This window comes from Protomyctophum parallelum, assembly GCF_964188405.1.
Source record: "Protomyctophum parallelum genome assembly, chromosome: 6".
NCBI classification, from domain to species: Eukaryota; Metazoa; Chordata; class Actinopteri; order Myctophiformes; family Myctophidae; genus Protomyctophum; species Protomyctophum parallelum.
Genome location: NC_139701.1, coordinates 39,803 through 66,595, shown reverse-complemented (window position 1 = coordinate 66,595; position 26,793 = coordinate 39,803). Strand labels below are relative to the sequence as shown.

At 42.7% G+C, this 26,793-nt stretch overlaps 1 protein-coding gene across 1 annotated transcript in view; it reads right to left on the bottom strand.

The window, feature by feature from the left end:
* The window catches only part of LOC310860836 (uncharacterized protein), a gene marked incomplete at its 5' end in the record, with an annotated part of 140,345 nt that overhangs the window by 90,533 nt on the left and 23,019 nt on the right, over positions 1 to 26,793 (bottom strand). Inside the window, one exon of the mRNA XM_083768026.1 lies at positions 26,181 to 26,721. Within this exon, the coding sequence (XP_083624152.1) occupies positions 26,181 to 26,721 (541 nt within the window). The remainder of the gene's footprint in view (positions 1 to 26,180; positions 26,722 to 26,793) is intronic.

The following is a 26,793-nucleotide window of genomic DNA, read 5'->3' as shown; positions in this document are numbered from 1 at the left end:
TCACTGCAGATCAGACAGGCCAGTGACCCACACATCATCTAGCTAATGGTACCAACATCAATACAGCCTGTTTAATATCTCTCCTAATGGTACCAACATCAATACAGCCTGTTATCTCTCCTAATGGTACCAACATCAATACAGCATGTTATCTCTCCTAATGGTACCGACATCAATACAGCCTGTTATCTCTCCTAATGGTGCCAACATCAATACAGCCTGTTATCTCTCCTAATGGTGAAGAGAGGAGAGTCCGCACACAGGTTTGCTCCAAGGTGTTTGCTTTTTATTCAATACACCATAAATAAGGCACAAAGTTTCGGCCGTGAACGGCCTTCATCAGGTGACAATCGGCAGTATGTGTGACAACTCCCTTTTAAACCCCGTCGTCACATCACGTGACTGATGACGACTGTATGGGCAGGTGATTCACTAACACCAATAAGTGACATGACAATAAATATAATTACAATAAATATAACCATAAATATGAACATGAGTAACCACCACAGCAAGCAAGTTTACAATAAAGCAACACAGTTTCAAAAGGACAATTTCAATCAAACTTGCTGGTATTTTGGTTCTGGTAACCCAGATAATACACAAATACCGAGAAGTATACTTCACAAATGCAAAATAAGTTTAAATATCAAAACGAAGCCGCCGAGCACCACCATCGTTTTTTAGGCAACGCCAGAGGACACAGAGGCCGCCGACGAGGACGGGGTGCAGGAGGGGGAAGAGGAAGAAGAGCCTGGCATGTGAAGTATACTTCTCGGTATTTGTGTATTATCTGGGTTCGCCCACTTTAAATTAAATTAAATTAATCTTGATGGCTTTACTGGCTAATGTCCAGAGAACCACTGATTGATCTTGAATGTTAACCTTCATGTATCTCGTACCTATCCCCCTTGATATTGTTCTGACTGATTAACACATTTTGGAGCAGATTGCCCAAACTGTAAACTACTTTTGGTACCAAAAGCTTTTTAAACCTTAAATCTTAAAACACAAAAAATGCAAAATCTCTAATATATAAAAATATTAAAAAAAATGTATTTATAAAATACTAAAACAGTCTGTAACAAGCAAAATACCAGCAAGTTTGATTGAAATTGTCCTTTTGAAACTGTGTTGCTTTATTGTAAACTTGCTTGCTGTGGTGGTTACTCATGTTCATATTTATGGTTATATTTATTGTAATTATATTTATTGTCATGTCACTTATTGGTGTTAGTGAATCACCTGCCCATACAGTCGTCATCAGTCACGTGATGTGACGACGGGGTTTAAAAGGGAGTTGTCACACATACTGCCGATTGTCACCTGATGAAGGCCGTTCACGGCCCAAACGTTGTGCCTTATTTATGGTGTATTGAATAAAAAGCAAACACCTTGGAGCAAACCTGTGTGCGGACTCTCCTCTCTTCACTGTACTTACCTTAGTCCAGCACCAGACAGGAACTGGATGTGCGCTAGCCACCTACCTTTTTATCTCTCCTAATGGTACCAACATCAATACAGCCTGTTATCTCTCCTAATGGTACCAACATCAATACAGCCTGTTATCTCTCCTAATGGTACCAACATCAATACAGCCTGTTATCTCTCCTAATGGTACCAACATCAATACAGCCTGTTATCTCTCCTAATGGTACCAACATCAATACAGCCTGTTATCTCTCCTAATGGTACCAACATCAATACAGCCTGTTATCTCTCCTAATGGTACCAACATCAATACAGCCTGTTATCTCTCCTAATGGTACCAACATCAATACAGCCTGTTATCTCTCCTAATGGTACCAACATCAATACAGCCCGTTATCTCTCCTAATGGTACCAACATCAATACAGCCTGTTATCTCTCCTAATGGTACCAACATCAATACAGCCTGTTATCTCTCCTAATGGTACCAACATCAATACAGCCTGTTATCTCTCCTAATGGTACCAACATCAATACAGCCCGTTATCTCTCCTAATGGTACCAACATCAATACAGCCTGTTATCTCTCCTAATGGTACCAACATCAATACAGCCTGTTATCTCTCCTAATGGTACCAACATCAATACAGCCTGTTATCTCTCCTAATGGTACCAACATCAATACAGCCTGTTATCTCTCCTAATGGTACAACCATCAATACAGCCTGTTATCTCTCCTAATGGTACCAACATCAATACAGCCTGTTATCTCTCCTAATGGTACCAACATCAATACAGCCTGTTATCTCTCCTAATGGTACCAACATCAATACAGCCTGTTATCTCTCCTAATGGTACCAACATCAATACAGCCTGTTATCTCTCCTAATGGTACAACCATCAATACAGCCTGTTATCTCTCCTAATGGTACCAACATCAATACAGCCTGTTATCTCTCCTAATGGTACCAACATCAATACAGCCTGTTATCTCTCCTAATGGTACCAACATCAATACAGCCTGTTATATCTCCTAATGGTGCCAACATCAATACAACCTGTTATCTCTCCTAATGGTACCAACATCAATACAGCCTGTTATCTCTCCTAATGGTACCAACATCAATACAACCTGTTATCTCTCCTAATGGTGCCAACATCAATACAGCCTGTTATCTCTCCTAATGGTACCAACATCAATACAGCCTGTTATCTCTCCTAATGGTACCAACATCAATACAGCCTGTTCTCTCCTAATGGTACCAACATCAATACAGCCTGTTATCTCTCCTAATGGTACCAACATCAATACAGCCTGTTCTCTCCTAATGGTGCCAACATCAATACAGCCTGTTATCTCTCCTAATGGTACCAACATCAATACAGCCTGTTATCTCTCCTAATGGTACCAACATCAATACAGCCTGTTATCTCTCCTAATGGTACCAACATCAATACAGCCTGTTATCTCTCCTAATGGTACCAACATCAATACAGCCTGTTATCTCTCCTAATGGTACCAACATCAATACAGCCTGTTATCTCTCCTAATGGTACCAACATCAATACAGCCTGTTATCTCTCCTAATGGTACCAACATCAATACAGCCTGTTATCTCTCCTAATGGTACCAACATCAATACAGCCTGTTATCTCTCCTAATGGTACCAACATCAATACAGCCTGTTATGTTATCTCTCCTAATGGTACCAATACATCAATACAACCTGTTATCTCTCCTAATGGTACCAACATCAATACAGCCTGTTATCTCTCCTAGTGGTACCACCATCAATACAGCCTGTTATCTCTCCTAATGGTACCAACATCAATACAGCCTGTTATCTCTCCTAGTGGTACCAACATCAATACAGCCTGTTATCTCTCCTAATGGTACCAACATCAATACAGCCTGTTATCTCTCCTAGTGGTACCACCATCAATACAGCCTGTTATCTCTCCTAATGGTACCAACATCAATACAGCCTGTTATCTCTCCTAATGGTATCAACATCAATACAGCCTGTTATCTCTCCTAATGGTACCAACATCAATACAGCCTGTTATCTCTCCTAATGGTACCAACATCAATACAACCTGTTATCTCTCCTAATGGTACCAACATCAATACAGCCTGTTATCTCTCCTAATGGTACCAACATCAATACAGCCTGTTATCTCTCCTAATGGTACCAACATCAATACAGCCTGTTATCTCTCCTAATGGTACCAACATCAATACAGCCTGTTATCTCTCCTAATGGTACCAACATCAATACAGCCTGTTATCTCTCCTAATGGTACCAACATCAATACAGCCTGTTATCTCTCCTAATGGTACCAACATCAATACAGCCTGTTATCTCTCCTAATGGTACCAACATCAATGCAGCCTGTTATCTCTCCTAATGGTACCAACATCAATACAGCCTGTTATCTCTCCTAATGGTACCAAAATCAATACAGCCTGTTATCTCTCCTAATGGTACCAACATCAATACAGCATGGAATTGTGGACAAAAAAGTGTATTTGTTACCGTCTCTAAATGCTCTGATGAATTGAACAGGGTGGACCCTGATGTAAACAAGTGTAATGCTTTATTTGTCGTTCCACTCCACAGTAACAGTCTTTGTATCGAGTTGTGCTTTCATGTGAAATATTATGTATAGCCATTCTGCAAACTGTTGATAAATACTTCAATCAATCTTATCCAAGGAAAACTAAATATTCTAATAGTTCTTGGGTCTGATAAGAGACTATAATTCTCCGTGGCTCAAATGGAGAATAAATATAGGCTGATGAACCTTGATGTGAAAAGGGTTGAAAACCAACTGAGCTAAAATAAGCGAACACCTGCAAACACTGACTCACCTGAGGTCGATAGGCTGCAGAGTGAAGACTTCTGTTTCCACAGCTTCTCATTGTAGAAGCTTTTGTTTATGTTTTTGTTTCCACCAGCCTGGTTAAAAACACTGACGACTCTAGCCTACTCGATGTCCATGTCAATTAAATGTTACATTACGAGTTATTTATGAAAACAAACGGCCGGGCCTGTTGTAACAAACACTACAGCAGCGCGTTGAGTGTTTGTTGGCGTGTTGCCAAAAGCTGGCGTCGGGCTTCCTGATGACTTAACTACATGCACATGCGTCTGGATCCTAGCCTGGTAAAACAGCTCCCCCTGCTGGACAACATTGGGGGTACCCAGGCTATATGGATCCCACCACAGCTCAAGGAAACCCCCGCCCCCCCCCCCCCCCCCGCTGCTCAGAACACCAGACAGTCACACACACACACACACACACACACACACACACACACACACACACACACACACACACACACACACACACACACACACACACACACACACACACACACACACAGTCACATGTGAATTATTTAATTTGGATCTGCACAAGAGGCGTAATACAATAGACCCAAACACTGATCAGAATTAGGTTATACATTATATGGTCCAACCAGATATAGCTGCTGCACATGCTGCTTAACACACAGAAGGAAAAGAAGAAAATAAAAAAAAAAAATATATATATAGCACATTGTTTACATACTATTACTTGACACTACTAGACAGGATGTTTTTTATTTATTTTTTAATATTTTTTAAGCCACCTAGGGATAAATGAAACAACAGACAGACAGACTGCCCATAGTAGCTGAGACAGAACACACACACACACGCACACACACACACACACACACACACACACACACACACACACACACACACACACACACACACACACACACACACACACACACACACACACACACACACACACACACACACTCTTTATTTATTTATTCATTCATTCATTTCATGACAGTAAGATTGACTGATGTAACAGTATCTGGCTGCATTGAAGTGTATGATTCAACCTTGCATGGTTTATATTAAATTGTTTTGAAATATTATATATCATTTAAAATGTTAAGTAACTTGGTGGCAAAATCGCAATATTTCTTCTTCCTGTGAAGCACGTTACAATTTACAATGTAGGCATTTAGACGCTCTTAATGAATCGATTAATCGAGCGATTTACAGTAAGCAAGAACAAAAAACATGGTACATCATATACATAAAGAGTCATCATGAATTATACATATTAACCCATTCTGACCTGAGATCAGATTCATACGAGGTTTCCGCTGGACACACACACTGGTCTGATGAACCCATTCTGACCTGAGATCAGATTCATACGAGGTTTCCACTGGACACACACTGGTCTGATGAACCCATTCTGACCTGAGATCAGATTCATACGAGGTTTCCGCTGGACACACACACTGGTCTGATGAACCCATTCTGACCTGAGATCAGATTCATACGAGGTTTCCGCTGGACACACACTGGTCTGATGAACCCATTCTGACCTGAGATCAGATTCATACGAGGTTTCCGCTGGACACACACTGGTCTGATTAACCCATTCTGACCTGAGATCAGATTCTAAAAATGTCAGTCGTTCTTCGATTTTTCAAAAAATAGCAGACCTACAAGCTCGGCGCGCTATGAGCTTGTAGATCTGCTATTTTTCAATAGCTAAAGCATAACTGGTTCAAAATGGGTTCCCGTTCAGAATGGGTTAAAGCTATAAGAAGAATATCTATAATGAAACATATACTATATAGTGCTATATGTCTACATACAATGTTATCTAAATTAGATACTACTTTGAACGACACTTTGAACTATAATTGTCTGAATTGTGCTATATATAAAAATCACACCCGTGTGAACTGAGCGTTGCAACTCCCCTCTCCCCCCCCCCCCCCCCCCTCCTCCTCTCTCTCTCTCTCTCTCTCTCTCTCTCATTAGCAGGCAACAGTGCAGCACTATCTCTCTCTCCGTTTCTGGCACAACAGCTCCCCTACTGGTATAGTCATACAACTGGTGCTCATTAACGTCACATAGGTGAACACGGACAATGCTGTTCTTTGGAGTGGTTGCACCACTCAAAAATAAAGCTCGATTGATTTGACTTCTATTGGCACAACGAAGCCCTTGTGCTCTTGAAGTCCTCATCTGCGCTCATGGACTAAGAACCAAAAATAACTGAACCGGAACCAACCGGTGGAAAGGGGGGTCCCAGAGTTGTAGGGCTGTATTTTGCGTGTCTTAAGTACCAGGTCTTATTCCCTAACTTGAGTAAACTAAAGACCTGGAGGCGTGATCAATGCTCTTTGGCCACTCAGAATAGCCAAATGGCATTGATCACGCCTCCAGGTCTTTAGTTTACTCAAGTTAGGGAAAAGACCTGGTACTTAAGACACGCAAAATACAGCCCATAGTGTCAAAGTGTCCTTGAGCAAGACCTCTGAAACTCTAGCTGCTCCCGATGAGCAGGTTGGCGCCTTGCATGGATACCTCGAAAACCCTCCGCCGTCGGTGTACAGTTACAGTATGAATGTGTGTGTGAATAATGGGTGAATGTGTTATGCACAATCTCTGTAAAGCGCTTTGGATAAAAAAAAGGCCAGGGGTGGGCAACTTTAACGATGGCGAGGGCCAATATATTTCCACACTCACTCCAGAGGGGCCACAGTGCATGTTACTGTCGTAGCAAAAATAGCCGATCTACAAGCTCAAAACGCGTCGCAGCGCGACGCGTTTTGAGCTTGTAGATCGGCTATTTTTGCTATATTTGAATTGAAAACCTGAATAATTTTTTGCTATTTTTTTTATTGGAATCCTGAAAAGTAACCTTTTTTATTGAATTTCAAACTTTCTGAAGTGTTAACATAACTATACATTGGACACAAAAAGACAATAACATTTTAATACTAGTCATGAAGTACTAGTCATTTAATACTAGTCATGAAGTAATTAAAGCAGGTTTTGGAATTGTAAACAGCTGAAATCAACACTATATCAGTATTCTGATATTAACATGGAGGGCCACATTAAGTGAAGGTGGGGGGCTGCATGTGGCCCCCGGGCCGCCAGTTGCCCCCCCCCCTGATTTAGGCAAACCTATGAGCTAAAAAAAGAGCTGGATTGTTCATGATGTACAGACACTAGATCAGACATTTAGTATTTTGGAGATGAAAAGCAAAGCTTTTAAAATTGCACTTCCACTCAGGTCATTTACATGCTGCGCTGTCCTTGTGGTCTAGCCTATGTGGGCAAAACCACTAGGAAACTGAAGATAAGGATAAGCGAGCACAAAAGCTCTATTAGAAGAAATGATAGAGACTACCCAGTGGCGGTACATTTCAACGATCACAAGCATGACATTTCTTCTTTACGTTTCTGCGGCATTGAACAGGTTGATCCGCCACACAGAGGTGGCGATCATGATTTGCTGTTAAAAAGGCGTGAAGCATTCTGGATCTTCACACTCCAAACATTGGCACCTAGAGGCCTTAATGATGGACTTTTATTAAATGTCATGCTGTGATCTTTGTTTTTATCCTTCAGTTTGCTCCATATAGTTTTTAACTTATTGTATTGTTGATTTTGTACCTGGTTTTAACCTCTTGTAAACTGTTCCCTTTTCTCTTTCACAGGGAAAGTTTTTCATGAAGTGATCATGATTTTTGTATACTTTATTTAATAATATTACCATTTGTATACTGTCATGATTAATATGGATTATTATGATTTTTTTCTTATTACTTTGCACGGGTGTATTGAGTTGTTTATATTACTTTTTTTGTTCTCATTTAACCACATGAGTACCTGTCACCTTAAGTTGAGTGATGTCATGTCATTTCCTTTGTTCTGATAGGCTTACCTTTAGGCCAGACAGCCTACAAAAATGATGCTTTCTCATTTGTGTTCATAGAGATATCCTGATGAAGGCCGCATAGGCCCAAACGTTGTGTTCATAAAGATAGCCTGATGAAGGCTGCATAGGCCCAAACGTTGTGTTCATAAAGATATCCTGATGAAGGCCGCATAGGCCCAAACGTTGTGTTCATAAAGATAGCCTGATGAAGGCTGCATAGGCCCAAACGTTGTGTTCATAAAGATATCCTGATGAAGGCTGCATAGGCCCAAACGTTGTGTTCATAAAGATAGCCTGATGAAGGCCGCATAGGCCCAAACGTTGTGTTCATAGAGATAGCCTGATGAAGGCTGCATAGGCCCAAACGTTGTGTTCATAGAGATAGCCTGATGAAGGCTGCATAGGCCCAAACGTTGTGTTCATAGAGATAGCCTGATGAAGGCTGCATAGGCCCAAACGTTGTGTTCATAGAGATAGCCTGATGAAGGCTGCATAGGCCCAAACGTTGTGTTCATAGAGATAGCCTGATGAAGGCTGCATAGGCCCAAACGTTGTGTTCATAGAGATAGCCTGATGAAGGCCGCATAGGCCCAAACGTTGTGTTCATAAAGATAGCCTGATGAAGGCCGCATAGGCCCAAACGTTGTGTTCATAAAGATAGCCTGATGAAGGCCGCATAGGCCCAAACGTTGTGTTCATAGAGATAGCCTGATGAAGGCCGCATAGGCCCAAACGTTGTGTTCATAAAGATAGCCTGATGAAGGCTGCATAGGCCCAAACGTTGTGTTCATAAAGATAGCCTGATGAAGGCCGCATAGGCCCAAACGTTGTGTTCATAAAGATAGCCTGATGAAGGCTGCATAGGCCCAAACGTTGTGTTCATAGAGATAGCCTGATGAAGGCCGCATAGGCCCAAACGTTGTGTTCATAAAGATAGCCTGATGAAGGCTGCATAGGCCCAAACGTTGTGTTCATAGAGATATCCTGATGAAGGCCGCATAGGCCCAAACGTTGTGTTCATACACACACACACACACACACACACACACACACACACACACACACACACACACACACACACACACACACACACAGTCACATGTGAATTATTTAATTTGGATCTGCACAAGAGGCGTAATACAATAGACCCAAACACTGATCAGAATTAGGTTATACATTATATGGTCCAACCAGATATAGCTGCTGCACATGCTGCTTAACACACAGAAGGAAAAGAAGAAAATAAAAAAAAATATATATATATATAGCACATTGTTTACATACTATTACTTGACACTACTAGACAGGATGTTTTTTATTTATTTTTTAATATTTTTTAAGCCACCTAGGGATAAATGAAACAACAGACAGACAGACTGCCCATAGTAGCTGAGACAGAACACACACACACACGCACACACACACACACACACACACACACACACACACACACACACACACACACACACACACACACACACACACACACACACACACACACACACACACACACACACACACACACACACACACACACACTCTTTATTTATTTATTCATTCATTCATTTCATGACAGTAAGATTGACTGATGTAACAGTATCTGGCTGCATTGAAGTGTATGATTCAACCTTGCATGGTTTATATTAAATTGTTTTGAAATATTATATATCATTTAAAATGTTAAGTAACTTGGTGGCAAAATCGCAATATTTCTTCTTCCTGTGAAGCACGTTACAATTTACAATGTAGGCATTTAGACGCTCTTAATGAATCGATTAATCGAGCGATTTACAGTAAGCAAGAACAAAAAACATGGTACATCATATACATAAAGAGTCATCATGAATTATACATATTAACCCATTCTGACCTGAGATCAGATTCATACGAGGTTTCCGCTGGACACACACACTGGTCTGATGAACCCATTCTGACCTGAGATCAGATTCATACGAGGTTTCCACTGGACACACACTGGTCTGATGAACCCATTCTGACCTGAGATCAGATTCATACGAGGTTTCCGCTGGACACACACACTGGTCTGATGAACCCATTCTGACCTGAGATCAGATTCATACGAGGTTTCCGCTGGACACACACTGGTCTGATGAACCCATTCAGACCTGAGATCAGATTCATACGAGGTTTCCGCTGGACACACACTGGTCTGATGAACCCATTCTGACCTGAGATCAGATTCTAAAAATGTCAGTCGTTCTTCGATTTTTCAAAAATAGCAGACCTACAAGCTCGGCGCGCTATGAGCTTGTAGATCTGCTATTTTTCAATAGCTAAAGCATAACTGGTTCAAAATGGGTTCCCGTTCAGAATGGGTTAAAGCTATAAGAAGAATATCTATAATGAAACATATACTATATAGTGCTATATGTCTACATACAATGTTATCTAAATTAGATACTACTTTGAACGACACTTTGAACTATAATTGTCTGAATTGTGCTATATATAAAAATCACACCCGTGTGAACTGAGCGTTGCAACTCCCCTCTCCCCCCCCCCCCCCCCCTCCTCCTCTCTCTCTCTCTCTCTCTCTCTCTCTCATTAGCAGGCAACAGTGCAGCACTATCTCTCTCTCCGTTTCTGGCACAACAGCTCCCCTACTGGTATAGTCATACAACTGGTGCTCATTAACGTCACATAGGTGAACACGGACAATGCTGTTCTTTGGAGTGGTTGCACCACTCAAAAATAAAGCTCGATTGATTTGACTTCTATTGGCACAACGAAGCCCTTGTGCTCTTGAAGTCCTCATCTGCGCTCATGGACTAAGAACCAAAAATAACTGAACCGGAACCAACCGGTGGAAAGGGGGGTCCCAGAGTTGTAGGGCTGTATTTTGCGTGTCTTAAGTACCAGGTCTTATTCCCTAACTTGAGTAAACTAAAGACCTGGAGGCGTGATCAATGCTCTTTGGCCACTCAGAATAGCCAAATGGCATTGATCACGCCTCCAGGTCTTTAGTTTACTCAAGTTAGGGAAAAGACCTGGTACTTAAGACACGCAAAATACAGCCCATAGTGTCAAAGTGTCCTTGAGCAAGACCTCTGAAACTCTAGCTGCTCCCGATGAGCAGGTTGGCGCCTTGCATGGATACCTCGAAAACCCTCCGCCGTCGGTGTACAGTTACAGTATGAATGTGTGTGTGAATAATGGGTGAATGTGTTATGCACAATCTCTGTAAAGCGCTTTGGATAAAAAAAAGGCCAGGGGTGGGCAACTTTAACGATGGCGAGGGCCAATATATTTCCACACTCACTCCAGAGGGGCCACAGTGCATGTTACTGTCGTAGCAAAAATAGCCGATCTACAAGCTCAAAACGCGTCGCAGCGCGACGCGTTTTGAGCTTGTAGATCGGCTATTTTTGCTATATTTGAATTGAAAACCTGAATAATTTTTTGCTATTTTTTTTATTGGAATCCTGAAAAGTAACCTTTTTTATTGAATTTCAAACTTTCTGAAGTGTTAACATAACTATACATTGGACACAAAAAGACAATAACATTTTAATACTAGTCATGAAGTACTAGTCATTTAATACTAGTCATGAAGTAATTAAAGCAGGTTTTGGAATTGTAAACAGCTGAAATCAACACTATATCAGTATTCTGATATTAACATGGAGGGCCACATTAAGTGAAGGTGGGGGGCTGCATGTGGCCCCCGGGCCGCCAGTTGCCCCCCCCCCTGATTTAGGCAAACCTATGAGCTAAAAAAAGAGCTGGATTGTTCATGATGTACAGACACTAGATCAGACATTTAGTATTTTGGAGATGAAAAGCAAAGCTTTTAAAATTGCACTTCCACTCAGGTCATTTACATGCTGCGCTGTCCTTGTGGTCTAGCCTATGTGGGCAAAACCACTAGGAAACTGAAGATAAGGATAAGCGAGCACAAAAGCTCTATTAGAAGAAATGATAGAGACTACCCAGTGGCGGTACATTTCAACGATCACAAGCATGACATTTCTTCTTTACGTTTCTGCGGCATTGAACAGGTTGATCCGCCACACAGAGGTGGCGATCATGATTTGCTGTTAAAAAGGCGTGAAGCATTCTGGATCTTCACACTCCAAACATTGGCACCTAGAGGCCTTAATGATGGACTTTTATTAAATGTCATGCTGTGATCTTTGTTTTTATCCTTCAGTTTGCTCCATATAGTTTTTAACTTATTGTATTGTTGATTTTGTACCTGGTTTTAACCTCTTGTAAACTGTTCCCTTTTCTCTTTCACAGGGAAAGTTTTTCATGAAGTGATCATGATTTTTGTATACTTTATTTAATAATATTACCATTTGTATACTGTCATGATTAATATGGATTATTATGATTTTTTTCTTATTACTTTGCACGGGTGTATTGAGTTGTTTATATTACTTTTTTTGTTCTCATTTAACCACATGAGTACCTGTCACCTTAAGTTGAGTGATGTCATGTCATTTCCTTTGTTCTGATAGGCTTACCTTTAGGCCAGACACTCGGTGGCGCGCTATGAGCTTGTAGATCTGCTATTTTTCAATAGCTAAAGCATAACATGATGCTGACACCAAAATGGGTTCCCGTTCAGAATGGGTTAAAGCTATAAGAAGAATATCTATAATGAAACATATACTATATAGTGCTATATGTCTACATACAATGTTATCTAAATTAGATACTACTTTGAACGACACTTTGAACTATAATTGTCTGAATTGTGCTATATATAAAAATCACACCCGTGTGAACTGAGCGTTGCAACTCCCCCCCCCCCCCCCCCTCCTCTCTCTCTCTCTCATTAGCAGGCAACAGTGCAGCACTATCTCTCTCTCCGTTTCTGGCACAACAGCGCCCCTACTGGTATAGTCATACAACTGGTGCTCATTAACGTCACATAGGTGACGCATAGGCTGCATAGGCCCAAACGTTGTGTTCATAGAGATAGCCTGATGAAGGCTGCATAGGCCCAAACGTTGTGTTCATAGAGATAGCCTGATGAAGGCCGCATAGGCCCAAACGTTGTGTTCTTAAAGATAGCCTGATGAAGGCTGCATAGGCCCAAACGTTGTGTTCTTAAAGATAGCCTGATGAAGGCTGCATACGTAGGCCCAAACGTTGTGTTCATAAAGATAGCCTGATGAAGGCCGCATAGGCCCAAACGTTGTGTTCATAGAGATAGCCTGATGAAGGCCGCATAGGCCCAAACGTTGTGTTCATAGAGATAGCCTGATGAAGGCCGCATAGGCCCAAACGTTGTGTTCATAGAGATAGCCTGATGAAGGCTGCATAGGCCCAAACGTTGTGTTCATAGAGATAGCCTGATGAAGGCCGCATAGGCCCAAACGTTGTGTTCATAGAGATAGCCTGATGAAGGCCGCATAGGCCCAAACGTTGTGTTCATAGAGATAGCCTGATGAAGGCTGCATAGGCCCAAACGTTGTGTTCATAGAGATAGCCTGATGAAGGCCGCATAGGCCCAAACGTTGTGTTCATAAAGATAGCCTGATGAAGGCCGCATAGGCCCAAACGTTGCTATTTCCCTGTAAATAAAAGTTGGTCACTGCATTTGAAGACAGCGTGCGGTTGTTTTCCTTGTTCGTATTTTGGAGATAAGTTAACATAATAAAAGTGTGAGTGTCCAGGAATTATGAAATAGCATAATATTACATTAGTTGCCCTAATAAGCCAAGTCATTTTACAGCATGATCATTCACAGCGCTTCTTGAGAATGCCTCCCTCATCATAGACGAGTTGTGACTAGAATAATAATTAAAACACTTGGCCTAATTAGTGCTATGATTGTTATATAAAGCATTAGGAGTAGCCTCTCCTTACCGTTTATGAACCCTTATAGCATCACTATTCTGAGCATGCCATGTCAAAAAGCAGGGAGCCGACATCTGGGGTAGCCCAATTTATGGAAGCATATGTGTTTTAACCCATTCTGACCTGAGATCAGATTCATACGAGGTTTCCACTGGACACACACTGGTCTGATGAACCCATTCTGACCTGAGATCAGATTCATACGAGGTTTCCACTGGACACACACTGGTCTGATGAACCCATTCTGACCTGAGATCAGATTCTAAAAATGTCAGTCGCTCTTCGATTTTTCAAAAATAGCAGACCTACAAGCTCGTATCGCGCCACTCGGTGGCTCGATATGAGCTTGTAGATCTGCTATTTTTAAATAGCTAAAGCATAACATGATGCTGACACCAAAATGGGTGCCCGCCCAGAATGGGTTAACCCATTCTGACCTGAGATCAGATTCATACGAGGTTTCCACTGGACACACACTGGTCTGATGAACCCATTCTGACCTGAGATCAGATTCTAAAAATGTCAGTTGTTCTTTGATTTTTCAAAAATAGCAGACCTACAAGCTCGTGGCGCGCTATGAGCTTGTAGATCTGCTATTTTTGTTCAGAATAAAACAAAAAACAAAACAAAAATAAAAAATATGTGGGTGAATGTAATGCACAATCTAATGTAAAACATAACCCATGACAACGTCCTGTTCTACACACACACACACACACAACACTTTTTACTCAAGGATCTTAATCTTTATTTATTTTTAACAAGGTAACAAACATACTATTTAATACGGTAACAAACATTATGTGTTGTATGAATGGAAGTGTTGAACTCTGCTGTCAGATGACAAGTCAACATTGGACTTTACATCATTAATGGACCAATATTTCACTTCAACTTCTAAAAAAACACCAATAACAACAGTCAACATTAATGCATTTACATACAGTATACCTGCCCTGATCTAGGCAGTAGAATTCAGGACCGAGGATCAGGTGGTGAACATGTGGGGGGAATGGTTCAGGACCGAGGATCAGGTGGTGAACATGTGGGGGGAATGGTTCAGGACCGAGGATCAGGTGGTGAACATGTGGGGGGAATGGTTCAGGACAGAGGATCAGGTGGTGAACATGTGGGGGGAATGGTTCAGGACAGAGGATCAGGTGGTGAACATGTGGGGGGGATGGTTCAGGACAGAGGATCAGGTGGTGAACATGTGGGGGGGAATGGTTCAGGACCGAGGATCAGGTGGTGAACATGTGGGGGGAATGGTTCAGGACCGAGGATCAGGTGGTGAACATGTGGGGGGAATGGTTCAGGACCGAGGATCAGGTGGTGAACATGTGGGGGGAATGGTTCAGGACAGAGGATCAGATGGTGAACATGTGGGGGAATGGTTCAGGACCGAGGATCAGGTGGTGAACATGTGGGGGGGAATGGTTCAGGACCGAGGATCAGGTGGTGAACATGTGGGGGGGAATGGTTCAGGACCGAGGATCAGGTGGTGAACATGTGGGGGGAATGGTTCAGGACAGAGGATCAGGTGGTGAACATGTGGGGGAATGGTTCAGGACCGAGGATCAGGTGGTGAACATGTGGGGGGAATGGTTCAGGACAGAGGATCAGATGGTGAACATGTGGGGGGGAATGGTTCAGGACCGAGGATCAGGTGGTGAACATGTGGGGGGAATGGTTCAGGACCGAGGATCAGGTGGTGAACATGTGGGGGGAATGGTTGATAGAAATCCTTGCTCAATGTTCTTGAGTGAATTGAAGGAAATTGACATTTTGGACATAGTCAAAAACAGTCAAAACAAAACATCTACCGACTATAATGATATTGACATGTCACTGGTCAAACAGGTCATTGGGGGGGGATTTCTAGGTCATTTACACACATGACGTAATGACTGTTTTTACACCAAATAGCCGATCTACAAGCTCACGCTGCGACACACTGGAGAACACTGGACAGCTTCTCAAAGTCTTTGTCTCTCAGGGCACGACTCAGGTGGAGAGAAGTGGATTGGGTGGATGTTTATTGGAGGTGCCGTGCCCCGTCGCGGTCCATTTGGTTCCATTTGAACCATCTGGACCCAATGCACATCACACTGTGTGTGTGTGTGTGTGTGTGTGTGTGTGTGTGTGTGTGTGTGTGTGTGTGTGTGTGTGTGTGTGTGTGTGTGTGTGTGTGTGTGTGCGTGTTTCCTTGAGGTATATGATTGTTATAGAATAGAATAGAATACAATAGAAAAGCCAAAAACAAATCTTAACATAAGAGGGTCTCGACCCACAGGTTGAGAACCACTGTGCTACTTTTACATTTCAACGACCCCAGATGACCCTAATGGTGACCCCAGATGACCCTAACGGTGACCCCAGATGACCCTAACGGTGACCCCCAGATGACCCTAACCGTGACTCCATGGAAACCAAAACATATTATGTAAACACCCCCCCCCCCCACCACACCTGTTCCTGATTATTACATTATGATACAACACACTGTCTGTCTGTCCTCACAGCCTGTCTGTCTGTCCTCACAGCCTGTCTGTCTGTCCTCACAGCCTGTCTGTCTGTCCTCACAGCCTGTCTGTCTGTCCTCACAGCCTGTCTGTCCGTCCTCACAGCCTGTCTGTCCTCACAGCCTGTCTGTCCTCACACAGAGACACAGAGGAGTCAGGGTTCAACCTAAACCCAGCGTAGAGCGGTTGAGTGAAGGCGGTCTGGACGGTGTACAGGTGAGTCAGAGTGTCCTCTAACACTCTGTAGAAGGACAGAGTCCCAGCGGGACGGTCCAGATACACGGCTACTCTGTTGGAGCCAGAGGGAAGGATAGGAAGGAAAGTCCTCTTACTATTGTGTCTGACACAGTAACCGTCACCATGCTGACCATCAGCACAGGACAGACTCCAGGACCGTTCATTCTCTCCAAGCTGACAGTCCAGACCGTCTCCTTTCCTACTGATGTCTCCGTCAGTCACTCCTATCATAACCCGTCCACTGAACTGTACCTCACTGTAGCAGCGTTCATCTAGACTCTCTGAACTCAGAACCTGACGATAGACATCAAACCTGTCAGGATGGTCAGGATATGAATGAGGCTGACCATCCTGATGGGTCACCTTCCTGTTGTTCTCAGACAGAGTGAGGCGACAGTTTGCTGTGTTTGTGTCCAGAGTGAGACGCTGGGAATCTGATGAGAAAACAACACAGTACACATTAAATACATCCTTCACTGAATGATACGTGCACGGAGCACGACCGCACGTGCACGTATCATCGCGCACAACACACACACACACACACACACGCACACACACACACACACACACACAGTATCAGATGTACAAGCTCAAAGCGCGGAACGCAGTGATGCGCTGTGAGCTTGTAGATCTGCTATTTTTAAATAGCCAACGTATAAAATATGGATAAAGTGTAAACCATTTTGGGCGGGAACCCCTTTTGGTGTTAGCACTATGTTATGCTTTAGCCATTGAAAAATAGAAGATCTACAAGCTCGTAGCGCGCCACCGAGTGGCGCGCTACGAGCTTGTAGATCTGCTATTTTTGAAAAATCGAAGAACGACTGACATAGAAACATAGCTTTTTCAGAAAACTGTCAGGATGTAGAAGACCCCTGGAACCCCCCACGGACCCCTGGAACCCTCCACGGACCCCTGGAACCCTCCAAGGACCCCCTGGAACCCTCCACGGACCCCTGGAACCCTCCACGGACCCCTGGAACCCCCCAAGGATCCCCTGGAACCCTCCAAGGACCCCCTGGAACCCCCCACGGACCCCCTGGAACCGTCCAATGACGGAACCCTCCAAGGACCCCCTGGAACCCTCCAAGGACCCCCTGGAACCCTCCAAGGACCCCCTGGAACCCCCCACGGACCCCTGGAACCCCCCACGGACCCCTGGAACCCCCCACGGACCCCCTGGAACCCCCCACGGACCCCTGGAACCCCCCACGGACCCCCTGGAACCCCCCACGGACCCCTGGAACCGTCCAATAACGGAACCCCCCAAGGACCCATGGGGGGGGGGGGTACTAGGGTACCCCGGTGTAGAGGGAAACGGAGCCCTGAGGATCTGATATTTTCAGCAGATTTGGTGCAGACCCCAGTGCAGTTCACTCGGTGCCGCGCGCTATGAACTTGTAGATCTGCTATCTTTCAATATCCTGGGTACCGCCCTGGGTAACCGGCCTGGGTACCAGATTCTAAAAATGTCTTCTACATCCAGACAGTTTTCTGAAAAGGCTGTTTCTATGTCAGTCGTTCTTCGACTAAAATAGCAGACCTACAAGCTCATAGCGCGCCACCGAGTGGCGCGCTATGAGCTTGTAGATCTGCTATTTTTCAATAACTAAAGCAGTGCAGCATGGCAAAACACACACCTGTTCAATGTGCACTGAACACACACTAGAGTTCTCATTTTCTGCCCGAACCCGACCCGGCCCGGCCCGGCCCGACATTTTAGGGCCGGGCCGGGCCCAAATAATATGCTAATTAGACGGGCCGGGCCGGGCCTCGGGCTCTGTGATTTTCCGTGATTTTTAATTTTTCTTCTTTTTTCAAAAATGTTATTATAATAAAAATAGCAATTCTGTTATTTGTGTAATGTGTAGGCTATATAGCCTACAAGTATGTATTTATTATGAAGAGGGCTGCGCTATGGCGATTCACTTTGACAGGAGGAAGACGGAGGAGTGGAGGCGGGGGGCTTGGAATGGATTACTGACTGCGCAGGCAGAGAGAAGTTGGCCTCTGTTTTGCGGCGCACCAAATGAGCTTCTGCTTCAGTTCATAATGCTAAATGTTTTATAAATCAATCGGATTATCAAACGATAGACTGCAACATGACAAAAACAGTTGCACTGAGCCATCTCGTTAAACCCAGCTGGCTGCGATGAATAACCTAATCATTAGACCTAATCAACGTCATATAGTCACCAACCGATCCATATAATTCTGTAGTGTATGATCTGACCACGCAATGTTACAGTCCACTGCAGGCTACAGGCTATTTGATTTACAAAATGATTAGTATTATAACCGCCGTCCCTCAGTGCGGCAGCGGCGCTCCTCGTTATATGTGCCCGATTTAAAATAACCAACCACTTAGCTGTCTCTAAGCTGAGCAGACACGCCATGAGCGGGTGCATGGATATATATGCAGGCTATGTTTGTTCTTTTGGACACCGAACGGGGACGATACTTGGGGTCTTGGACATAGCTTCACTTCAGAGGAAACGGGGAGCTACTCACCACCACTGGAAATGGAATCCATTAGAATGATATGGAAATGGTAGGCTACATTAACAGTCTAACGTGAGCTACATAAATCCTTTATTTCGGCGATAAGTCCATTGAACTCCGTTCTCACTCTCACACAGACACACACTGAAAGAAAAAAAAGAACGCCACTTTATTGCATGGCCAGCGCAGCGTGTGTCAGTGGTTCACTGACGGCGCATGCTGCTGCGCTGGCCATGCATTAAAGTGGCATTCTTTTTTTTCTTTGTCGGGCTTTATAGGGCTTCGGGCATAACATTATGGTATTTTTTAGGGCCGGGCCGGGCTTCGGGCTGACCCAGTTAGGGCCGGGCCGGGCCGGGCTTCAAATTTCGGGCCCGATGAGAACTCTAACACACACACACACACACACACACACACACACACAGTATCAGATGTACAAGCTCAAAGCTTGTAGATCTGCTATTTTTAAATAGCCAACGTATAAAATATGGATAAAGTGCTTAAACCATTTTGGGCGGGAACCCCTTTTGGTGTTAGCACTATGTTATGCTTTAGCCATTGATAAATAACAGACCTACAAGCTCGTAGCGCGCCACCGAGTGGCGCGATATGAGCTTGTAGGTCTGCTATTTTTGAAAAATCAAAGAACTACTGACATAGAAACATAGCTTCTTCAGAAAACTGTCAGGATGTCAAAGACCCCTGGAACCCTCCACGGACCCCCTGGAACAGACAGACAGACAGACAGACAGACAGACTCACGTGTTGTAAGGAGTTGAGGTTCACAGCGTTGAGGTTTAGTCCAGCGTTCTCCTCCATGATTCACACTGTAGGAAGTAGAACAACAATGAATCAAGTCAAAACCTGCTGCTTAATGTCTCACATCGGCCTGTTTTAGGCCCACCAAATATTTACTGAACACATTTTGTCATCATTCTCCCACAGACTGTCCAAACATCACTCGTTGGAAGAGGAGGTCGGACGCGGTTTTTATTATTTGTTTAAGTCGAAGCGCAGTTGCGTTCCGCTGACTTTGGGACTGGTTTGGGGCGGGAGGGGGGTTTGAATGTAATTATTGACTGTTGGTTTGAGTTTGTTTTCTTGTTTGTTTATTTCATTTAGTAGGGAAAGAGACAGGGAGAGACGTCATTGTGAAGTGTACTGTTTACCTGTGATTTCGTCTATTACAACTTCCTACATGAAGTGTTCAGAGTAAACCCCACCATCCTGCTGATTTATTCCTTAGTGAATCATTTGCCTTGCTGTGAAGAGGGCGATTGTTACACACTGATACTTCTATCATCTCTATAGATAGATTATAGACATGTTAAATATATCAATACTTCTATCCTCATGTCTTTAGACTATGATGTCATTTAGAACACTGTTTAGATTCAGATGCTGTTTATCATTCTAGTATATCATGGTGAACATCATAACACTCACTGTAAATCACTGTCTGTATCAATCACTGTACATTCAAAATGTTAGAAATAGAACCATGGAACACACCGACTATACTGTATATTAATGTTATAATACAGAGGTGGGCAACTTTGTACTTTCCCCCCTAAAGGAACGCTTGGAGGAAGCTGCCACCAGGTTTATTGACTAACACTAAGACTAGACTAAGACTAGACCATTTCAGATGAGTAAAATAGGACTAAAACTAAAGCGTGTGTTATTCAAAAGACTAAATTGGAATTAGCTGTCAAAATGAACACTGGCCAGGCTACCATATTGCAGCGTTGCAAACTGCATAATATTGCTGCCCTACAGAACAGATGTGAGTCAAGCAAGAACCCTCATGAAACAGAGGTGTTCAGAGAGCAACATCTAGTGGTCTATTGCACCTTTCAATCTGAGATTGTTTTGGGTCCATTTGGTTACAACGGAGCTTGTAATAGGCCATTTTAACCCATTTAGGCCTGACGTCGAAATTTAAAAAATGTCTTCTAAATTCTGACAGTTTTCTGAAATACCTGTTTCTGTATCAGTGGTTCTCACAGGGTTAAACGCTATGTGTTCAATATTTCATGTCAAGGACCCCAAAAATTGTAACTGAATGTAACTGGTCGCAGTTCCAGGGACCCCTCCCCCACACCCCCCAGAAGCAAAGATTTGAGTTAAAAATGTTCGCGCTGAAAGAATATATATTCAAAGATTTGTGCCACACTTTCATGATTTTTCAAAAATAGCAGACCTACAAGCTCACCGAGTGCCACGCTATGAGCTTGTAGATCTGCTATTTTTCAATAGCTAAAGTGTAACATAATGCTTCAAACACCAAAAGGGGTTCCCGCCCCAAAATGGGTTAAAATTGTCTATAGGCAACCTTAGGCACCAGTGCCAACATTGGCACAAATAAGGAGGGTGATCACTGGCACACTGCGGCATAAGTGTGTGAAAGAGCCTTTTTGGTTTAAAATACTATAACTAACTATTACAAAAAAGATAGCCAACGTATAAAATATGGATAAAGTGTTCAACCCATTCTGAACGGGAACCCCTTTTGGTGTTAGCACTATGTTATGCTTTAGCCATTGAAAAATAGAAGATCTACAAGCTCGTAGCACGCCACCGAGTGGCGCGCTACGAGATTGTAGGTCTGCTATTTTTGAAAAATCGAAGAATGACTGACATAGAAACATAGCTTTTTCAGAAAACTGTCAGGATGTAGAAGACCCCTGGAACCCCCCAAGGACCCCCTGGAACAGACAGGCAGGCAGACAGACAGACAGACAGACAGACAGACAGACAGACAGACAGACAGACAGACAGACAGACAGACAGACAGACAGACAGACAGACAGGATGTAGAAACATTCACCCATTCACACACACATTCATACACCGATGACAGAGGTAAGTAATTACATCTAATTACATTCTACATTAATTAAAAACAATAACCCACCTATCTCCCTAGTCAGAGTTGTGCTATATTTCCACACTCACCCCAGAGGGACACATATTACACATTACATTGCACACTACTGTCGTAGCAAAAACAGCCAATCTACAAGCTCACAACACGCCGCAATGTGACGCCTTTTGAGCTTGTGGATCTGCTATTTTTGCTATTATTTGAACTGAAATCCTGAATTATTCTTTTGCTATTTTTTAATTGGAATCCTGAAAAGTAACATTTTTATTTAATTGCATTTAACTTTATGAACCACATACAAAATACATTGGACATAAAAAATAGACATCAAAACAATAATATATCAATGTTCGGATATATATACCTGCGGGCCGCTTTAAGTGATGGTGGGGGCTGCATGTGGCCCCCGGGCCGCCAGTTGGCCCCCCATGTATGTTATATATAACCATGGAACACAGACACTATCTACTGTATATTAATCTATGTTATAGAACCATGGAACATAGACACTATCTACTGTATATTAATCTATGTTATATATTATAGAACCATGGAACATAGTCACTATCTACTGTATATTAATCTATGTTATAGAACCATGGAACATAGACACTATCTACTGTATATTAATCTATGTTATAGAACCATGGAACATAGACACTATCTACTGTATATTAATCTATGTTATAGAACCATGGAACACAGACACTATCTACTGTATATTAATCTATGTTATAGAACCATGGAACACAGACACTATCTACTGTATATTAATCTATGTTATAGAACCATGGAACATAGACACTATCTACTGTATATTAATCTATGTTATAGAACCATGGAACATACACTATCTACTGTATATTAATCTATGTTATAGAACCATGGAACATAGTCACTATCTACTGTATATTAATCTATGTTATAGAACCATGGAACACAGACACTATCTACTGTATATTAATCTATGTTATAGAACCATGGAACATAGACACTATCTACTGTATATTAATCTATGTTATAGAACCATGGAACATAGACACTATCTACTGTATATTAATCTATGTTATAGAACCATGGAACATAGTCACTATCTACTGTATATTAATCTATGTTATAGAACCATGGAACATAGTCACTATCTACTGTATATTAATCTATGTTATAGAACCATGGAACATAGACACTATCTACTGTATATTAATCTATGTTATAGAACCATGGAACATAGACACTATCTACTGTATATTAATCTATGTTATAGAACCATGGAACACAGACACTATCTACTGTATATTAATCTATGTTATAGAACCATGGAACATAGACACTATCTACTGTATATTACATCTCTGCTAGAATGAACCATGGATCATATGGTAATATGATATGATAATATGGGAAACTGCATTTATAAAGCGCTTTATATTACAATGTAGTTCACATTCACCCACCGATGGCAGAGGAAAACATGCATGCTCATCGGGAGCTGTTAGGGGTTCAGAGAGTCTTGCTCAAGGACACTTCGACATGTAGCAGCCAGGAGGAGCCGGGAATTTAACCTGGAACCTTTGACGGCCGCTCTACACAAGTCTACTCACTTGACAGTCTCCAGGGCAGCAGACAGCTTCTTCAGAGCAGAGTCTCCTAAGTGGCTGAAGTTCAAGTCCAGCTGTTTCAGCTGGGAGGAGGGGTTGGAGGTCACAGCTGAAGCCAGAGAAGAACAGCCTTCCTCTGTGACTCCACAGCCTGACAACCTGCAGAGAAATACACATTTAACAAAGTGCTGTGTTGATGTTCACGTAGAGATCCACACAGAGAGAACACACATTCTTTACCCCAGGATCTGCAGTCCACACTGTGGACTCTTCAGTAACGCAGAGAGCTGGAGCAGTTGTGATTCCTGCAGGCAGATGAAACTGAGGTCCAATTCTTTCAGATGGAGAAGATTAGAGCTGAGAGCTGAGAGCAGAACTTCAAATCCTGTCTGTGTGAAGGTACAGCCAGCAAGTCTGTAATTACACATGAAATATCTGGACTGAATATCACAGTTTTGGAGTAAAGACGCCAAGAGATGGAAAGAGAAGGCAGGCAGGGATAATGTGAAGTAAATCATCATAATCTTAATCTTCCAAAAGTTCCAACATAGGAATTGTGTGTGTAAGTGTGTGTGTGCGTGCGCCGTGCGTGCCAACATGACTACATACTGTAATCACTGTACCCCATTAGTTCACATAATGATAATCCCCTAGCAGCCATGATGGATCACATATTGCAGTTACTGTACCGTAGCATTGATAATGATAATCCCCTAGCAGCCATGATGGATCACATATTGTAGTTACTGTACCATAGCATTGTGATGTGAGAGTGTGAACTAGACAACACAAACTCTGACCATATCACTATTCTAATCAGTGGGATACCATGATGTCAACTTTATTAACACTCACATTCTGACCTGAGATCAGATTCATACGAGGTTTCCACTGGACACACACTGGTCTGATTAACCCATTCTGACCTGAGATCAGATTCTAAAAATGTCAGTCGTTCTTCGATTTTTCAAAAATAGCAGACCTACAAGCTCGTAGCGCGCCACTCGGTGGCGCGCTATGAGCTTGTAGATCTGCTATTTTTCAATAGCTAAAGCATAACATGATGCTAACACCAAAATGGGTTCCCGTTCAGAATGGTTTAAGAATTAAACTATAAATAATTAAACAGAACTAATGTAAATAATAATGTGACCTCAGTATCTCCAGATGACAGTTTGGACTCTTCAATGCAGCAGTGAGCAGGTCCATGGATGGATCCGTTATCTTATTATAACTGATGTCCAATTCTCTTAGATGTGAAGGATTAGAGCTGAGAGCTGAAGCCACAATCTCATATTCTGCCTCTCTGAGTTGACAGCCAACAAGTCTGTAAATGTAGATGATGTAAAATCAGTGATCATCAACACAGATTAGATCAAATTCATGTTCAATGAAATGAACTATAAAGTGTAATGTAAATGTACCAATGTCTAGTTGGTCAGATATTGACAGGTCATATAAGAACAGTCTAGTTGGTGAGATATTGACAGGTCATATAAGAACAGTCTAGTTGGTCAGATATTGACAGGTCATATAAGAACAGTCTAGTTGGTCAGATATTGACAGGTCATATAAGAACAGTCTAGTTGGTCAGATATTGACAGGTCATATAAGAACAGTTTAGTTGGTCAGATATTGACAGGTCATATAAGAACAGGTCATATAAGAACAGCGAACCAGAAAACATCAAAGTGAAAGACAGATAATCTGTATTAACCCATTCTGACCTGAGATCAGATTCTAAAAATGTCTTCTACATCCTGACAGTTTTCTGAAAAAGCTGTTTCTATGTCAGTCGTTCTTCGACTAAAATAGCAAACCTACAAGCTCATAGCGCGCCACCGAGTGGCGCGCTATGAGCTTGTAGATCTGCTATTTTTCAATAGCTAAAGCATAACATGATGTTTAACCCATTCTGACCTGAGATCAGATTCTAACGCACAGAAGAGTGGTGGTTCTTTAACGCATTTTGACCTGAGATCAGATTCTAAAAAATGTCTTCTAAATCCTGACAGTTTCAAAAAATAGCAGACCTACAAGCTCATAGCGCGCCACCGAGTCGGTGGCGCGCTATGAGCTTGTAGATCTGCTATTTTTCAATAGCTAAAGCATGACATGACACCAAAAGGGGTTCCCGCCCAAAATGGTTTAATACTACAGTGTGTAACTTGCATTGATTGATCTATGAATGTTATCTTATTTATTCTTTTTACTTTGTTCTCTGTGCGTGCACACACACACACACACACACACACACACACACACACACACACACACACACACACACACACACACACACACACACACACACACACACACACACACACACACACACACACACACACACACACTATAGTAATTAGGTGTGATGGTAGATTGATTCTAACAGGTTTTCTATCCACATGACTACTAACCGAGCCTTTCTGCTGTTCCTCACAGCTGGGAGTAGTCTGAATCTCGCAAATGCTACTGATGGTGGTGTGTATTGGTATTGGTGCAGGTCAAACTCCTCCAGAAGCTGCTCTGACGTCAGCAGTATGAACGCCAGAGCTGAACACTGGCTCTCAGACAGTTCTGTCTTTGATCTGTCCGCTGACTTCAGGTACTGTTGGATCTCCTGATGTACTGAGAGGTCGTTCATCTCCATCAGACAGTGGAAGATGTTGATGAATCTGTCAGGAGAGAGACTCGAATCTTCCATTTTCATCTCCTTCAGGTTGTTGATGACTCTCTGGATGCTCTCTGGACTGTTCTCTGTGTGACCCAGCAGGCCTCCTAACAGACTCTGGTTGGACTCCAGCGAGAGGCCATGAAGGAAGCGGACAAAGAGGTCCAGGTGGCCGTTCTTACTCTTCAGGGCTTTTTGAAAGGCTCTCTGCAGGAAGTCGTCCAGGGTCATTTCTTCATTCATACTCTTCAGGGATTCTTCAATGGAATCTTCTTCTCCTCCTCCTCCTCCTCCTCCCCCTCCCCCTCCCCCTCCCCCTCCCCCTCCTCCTCCTCCTCCTCCTCCACCACCACCACCAC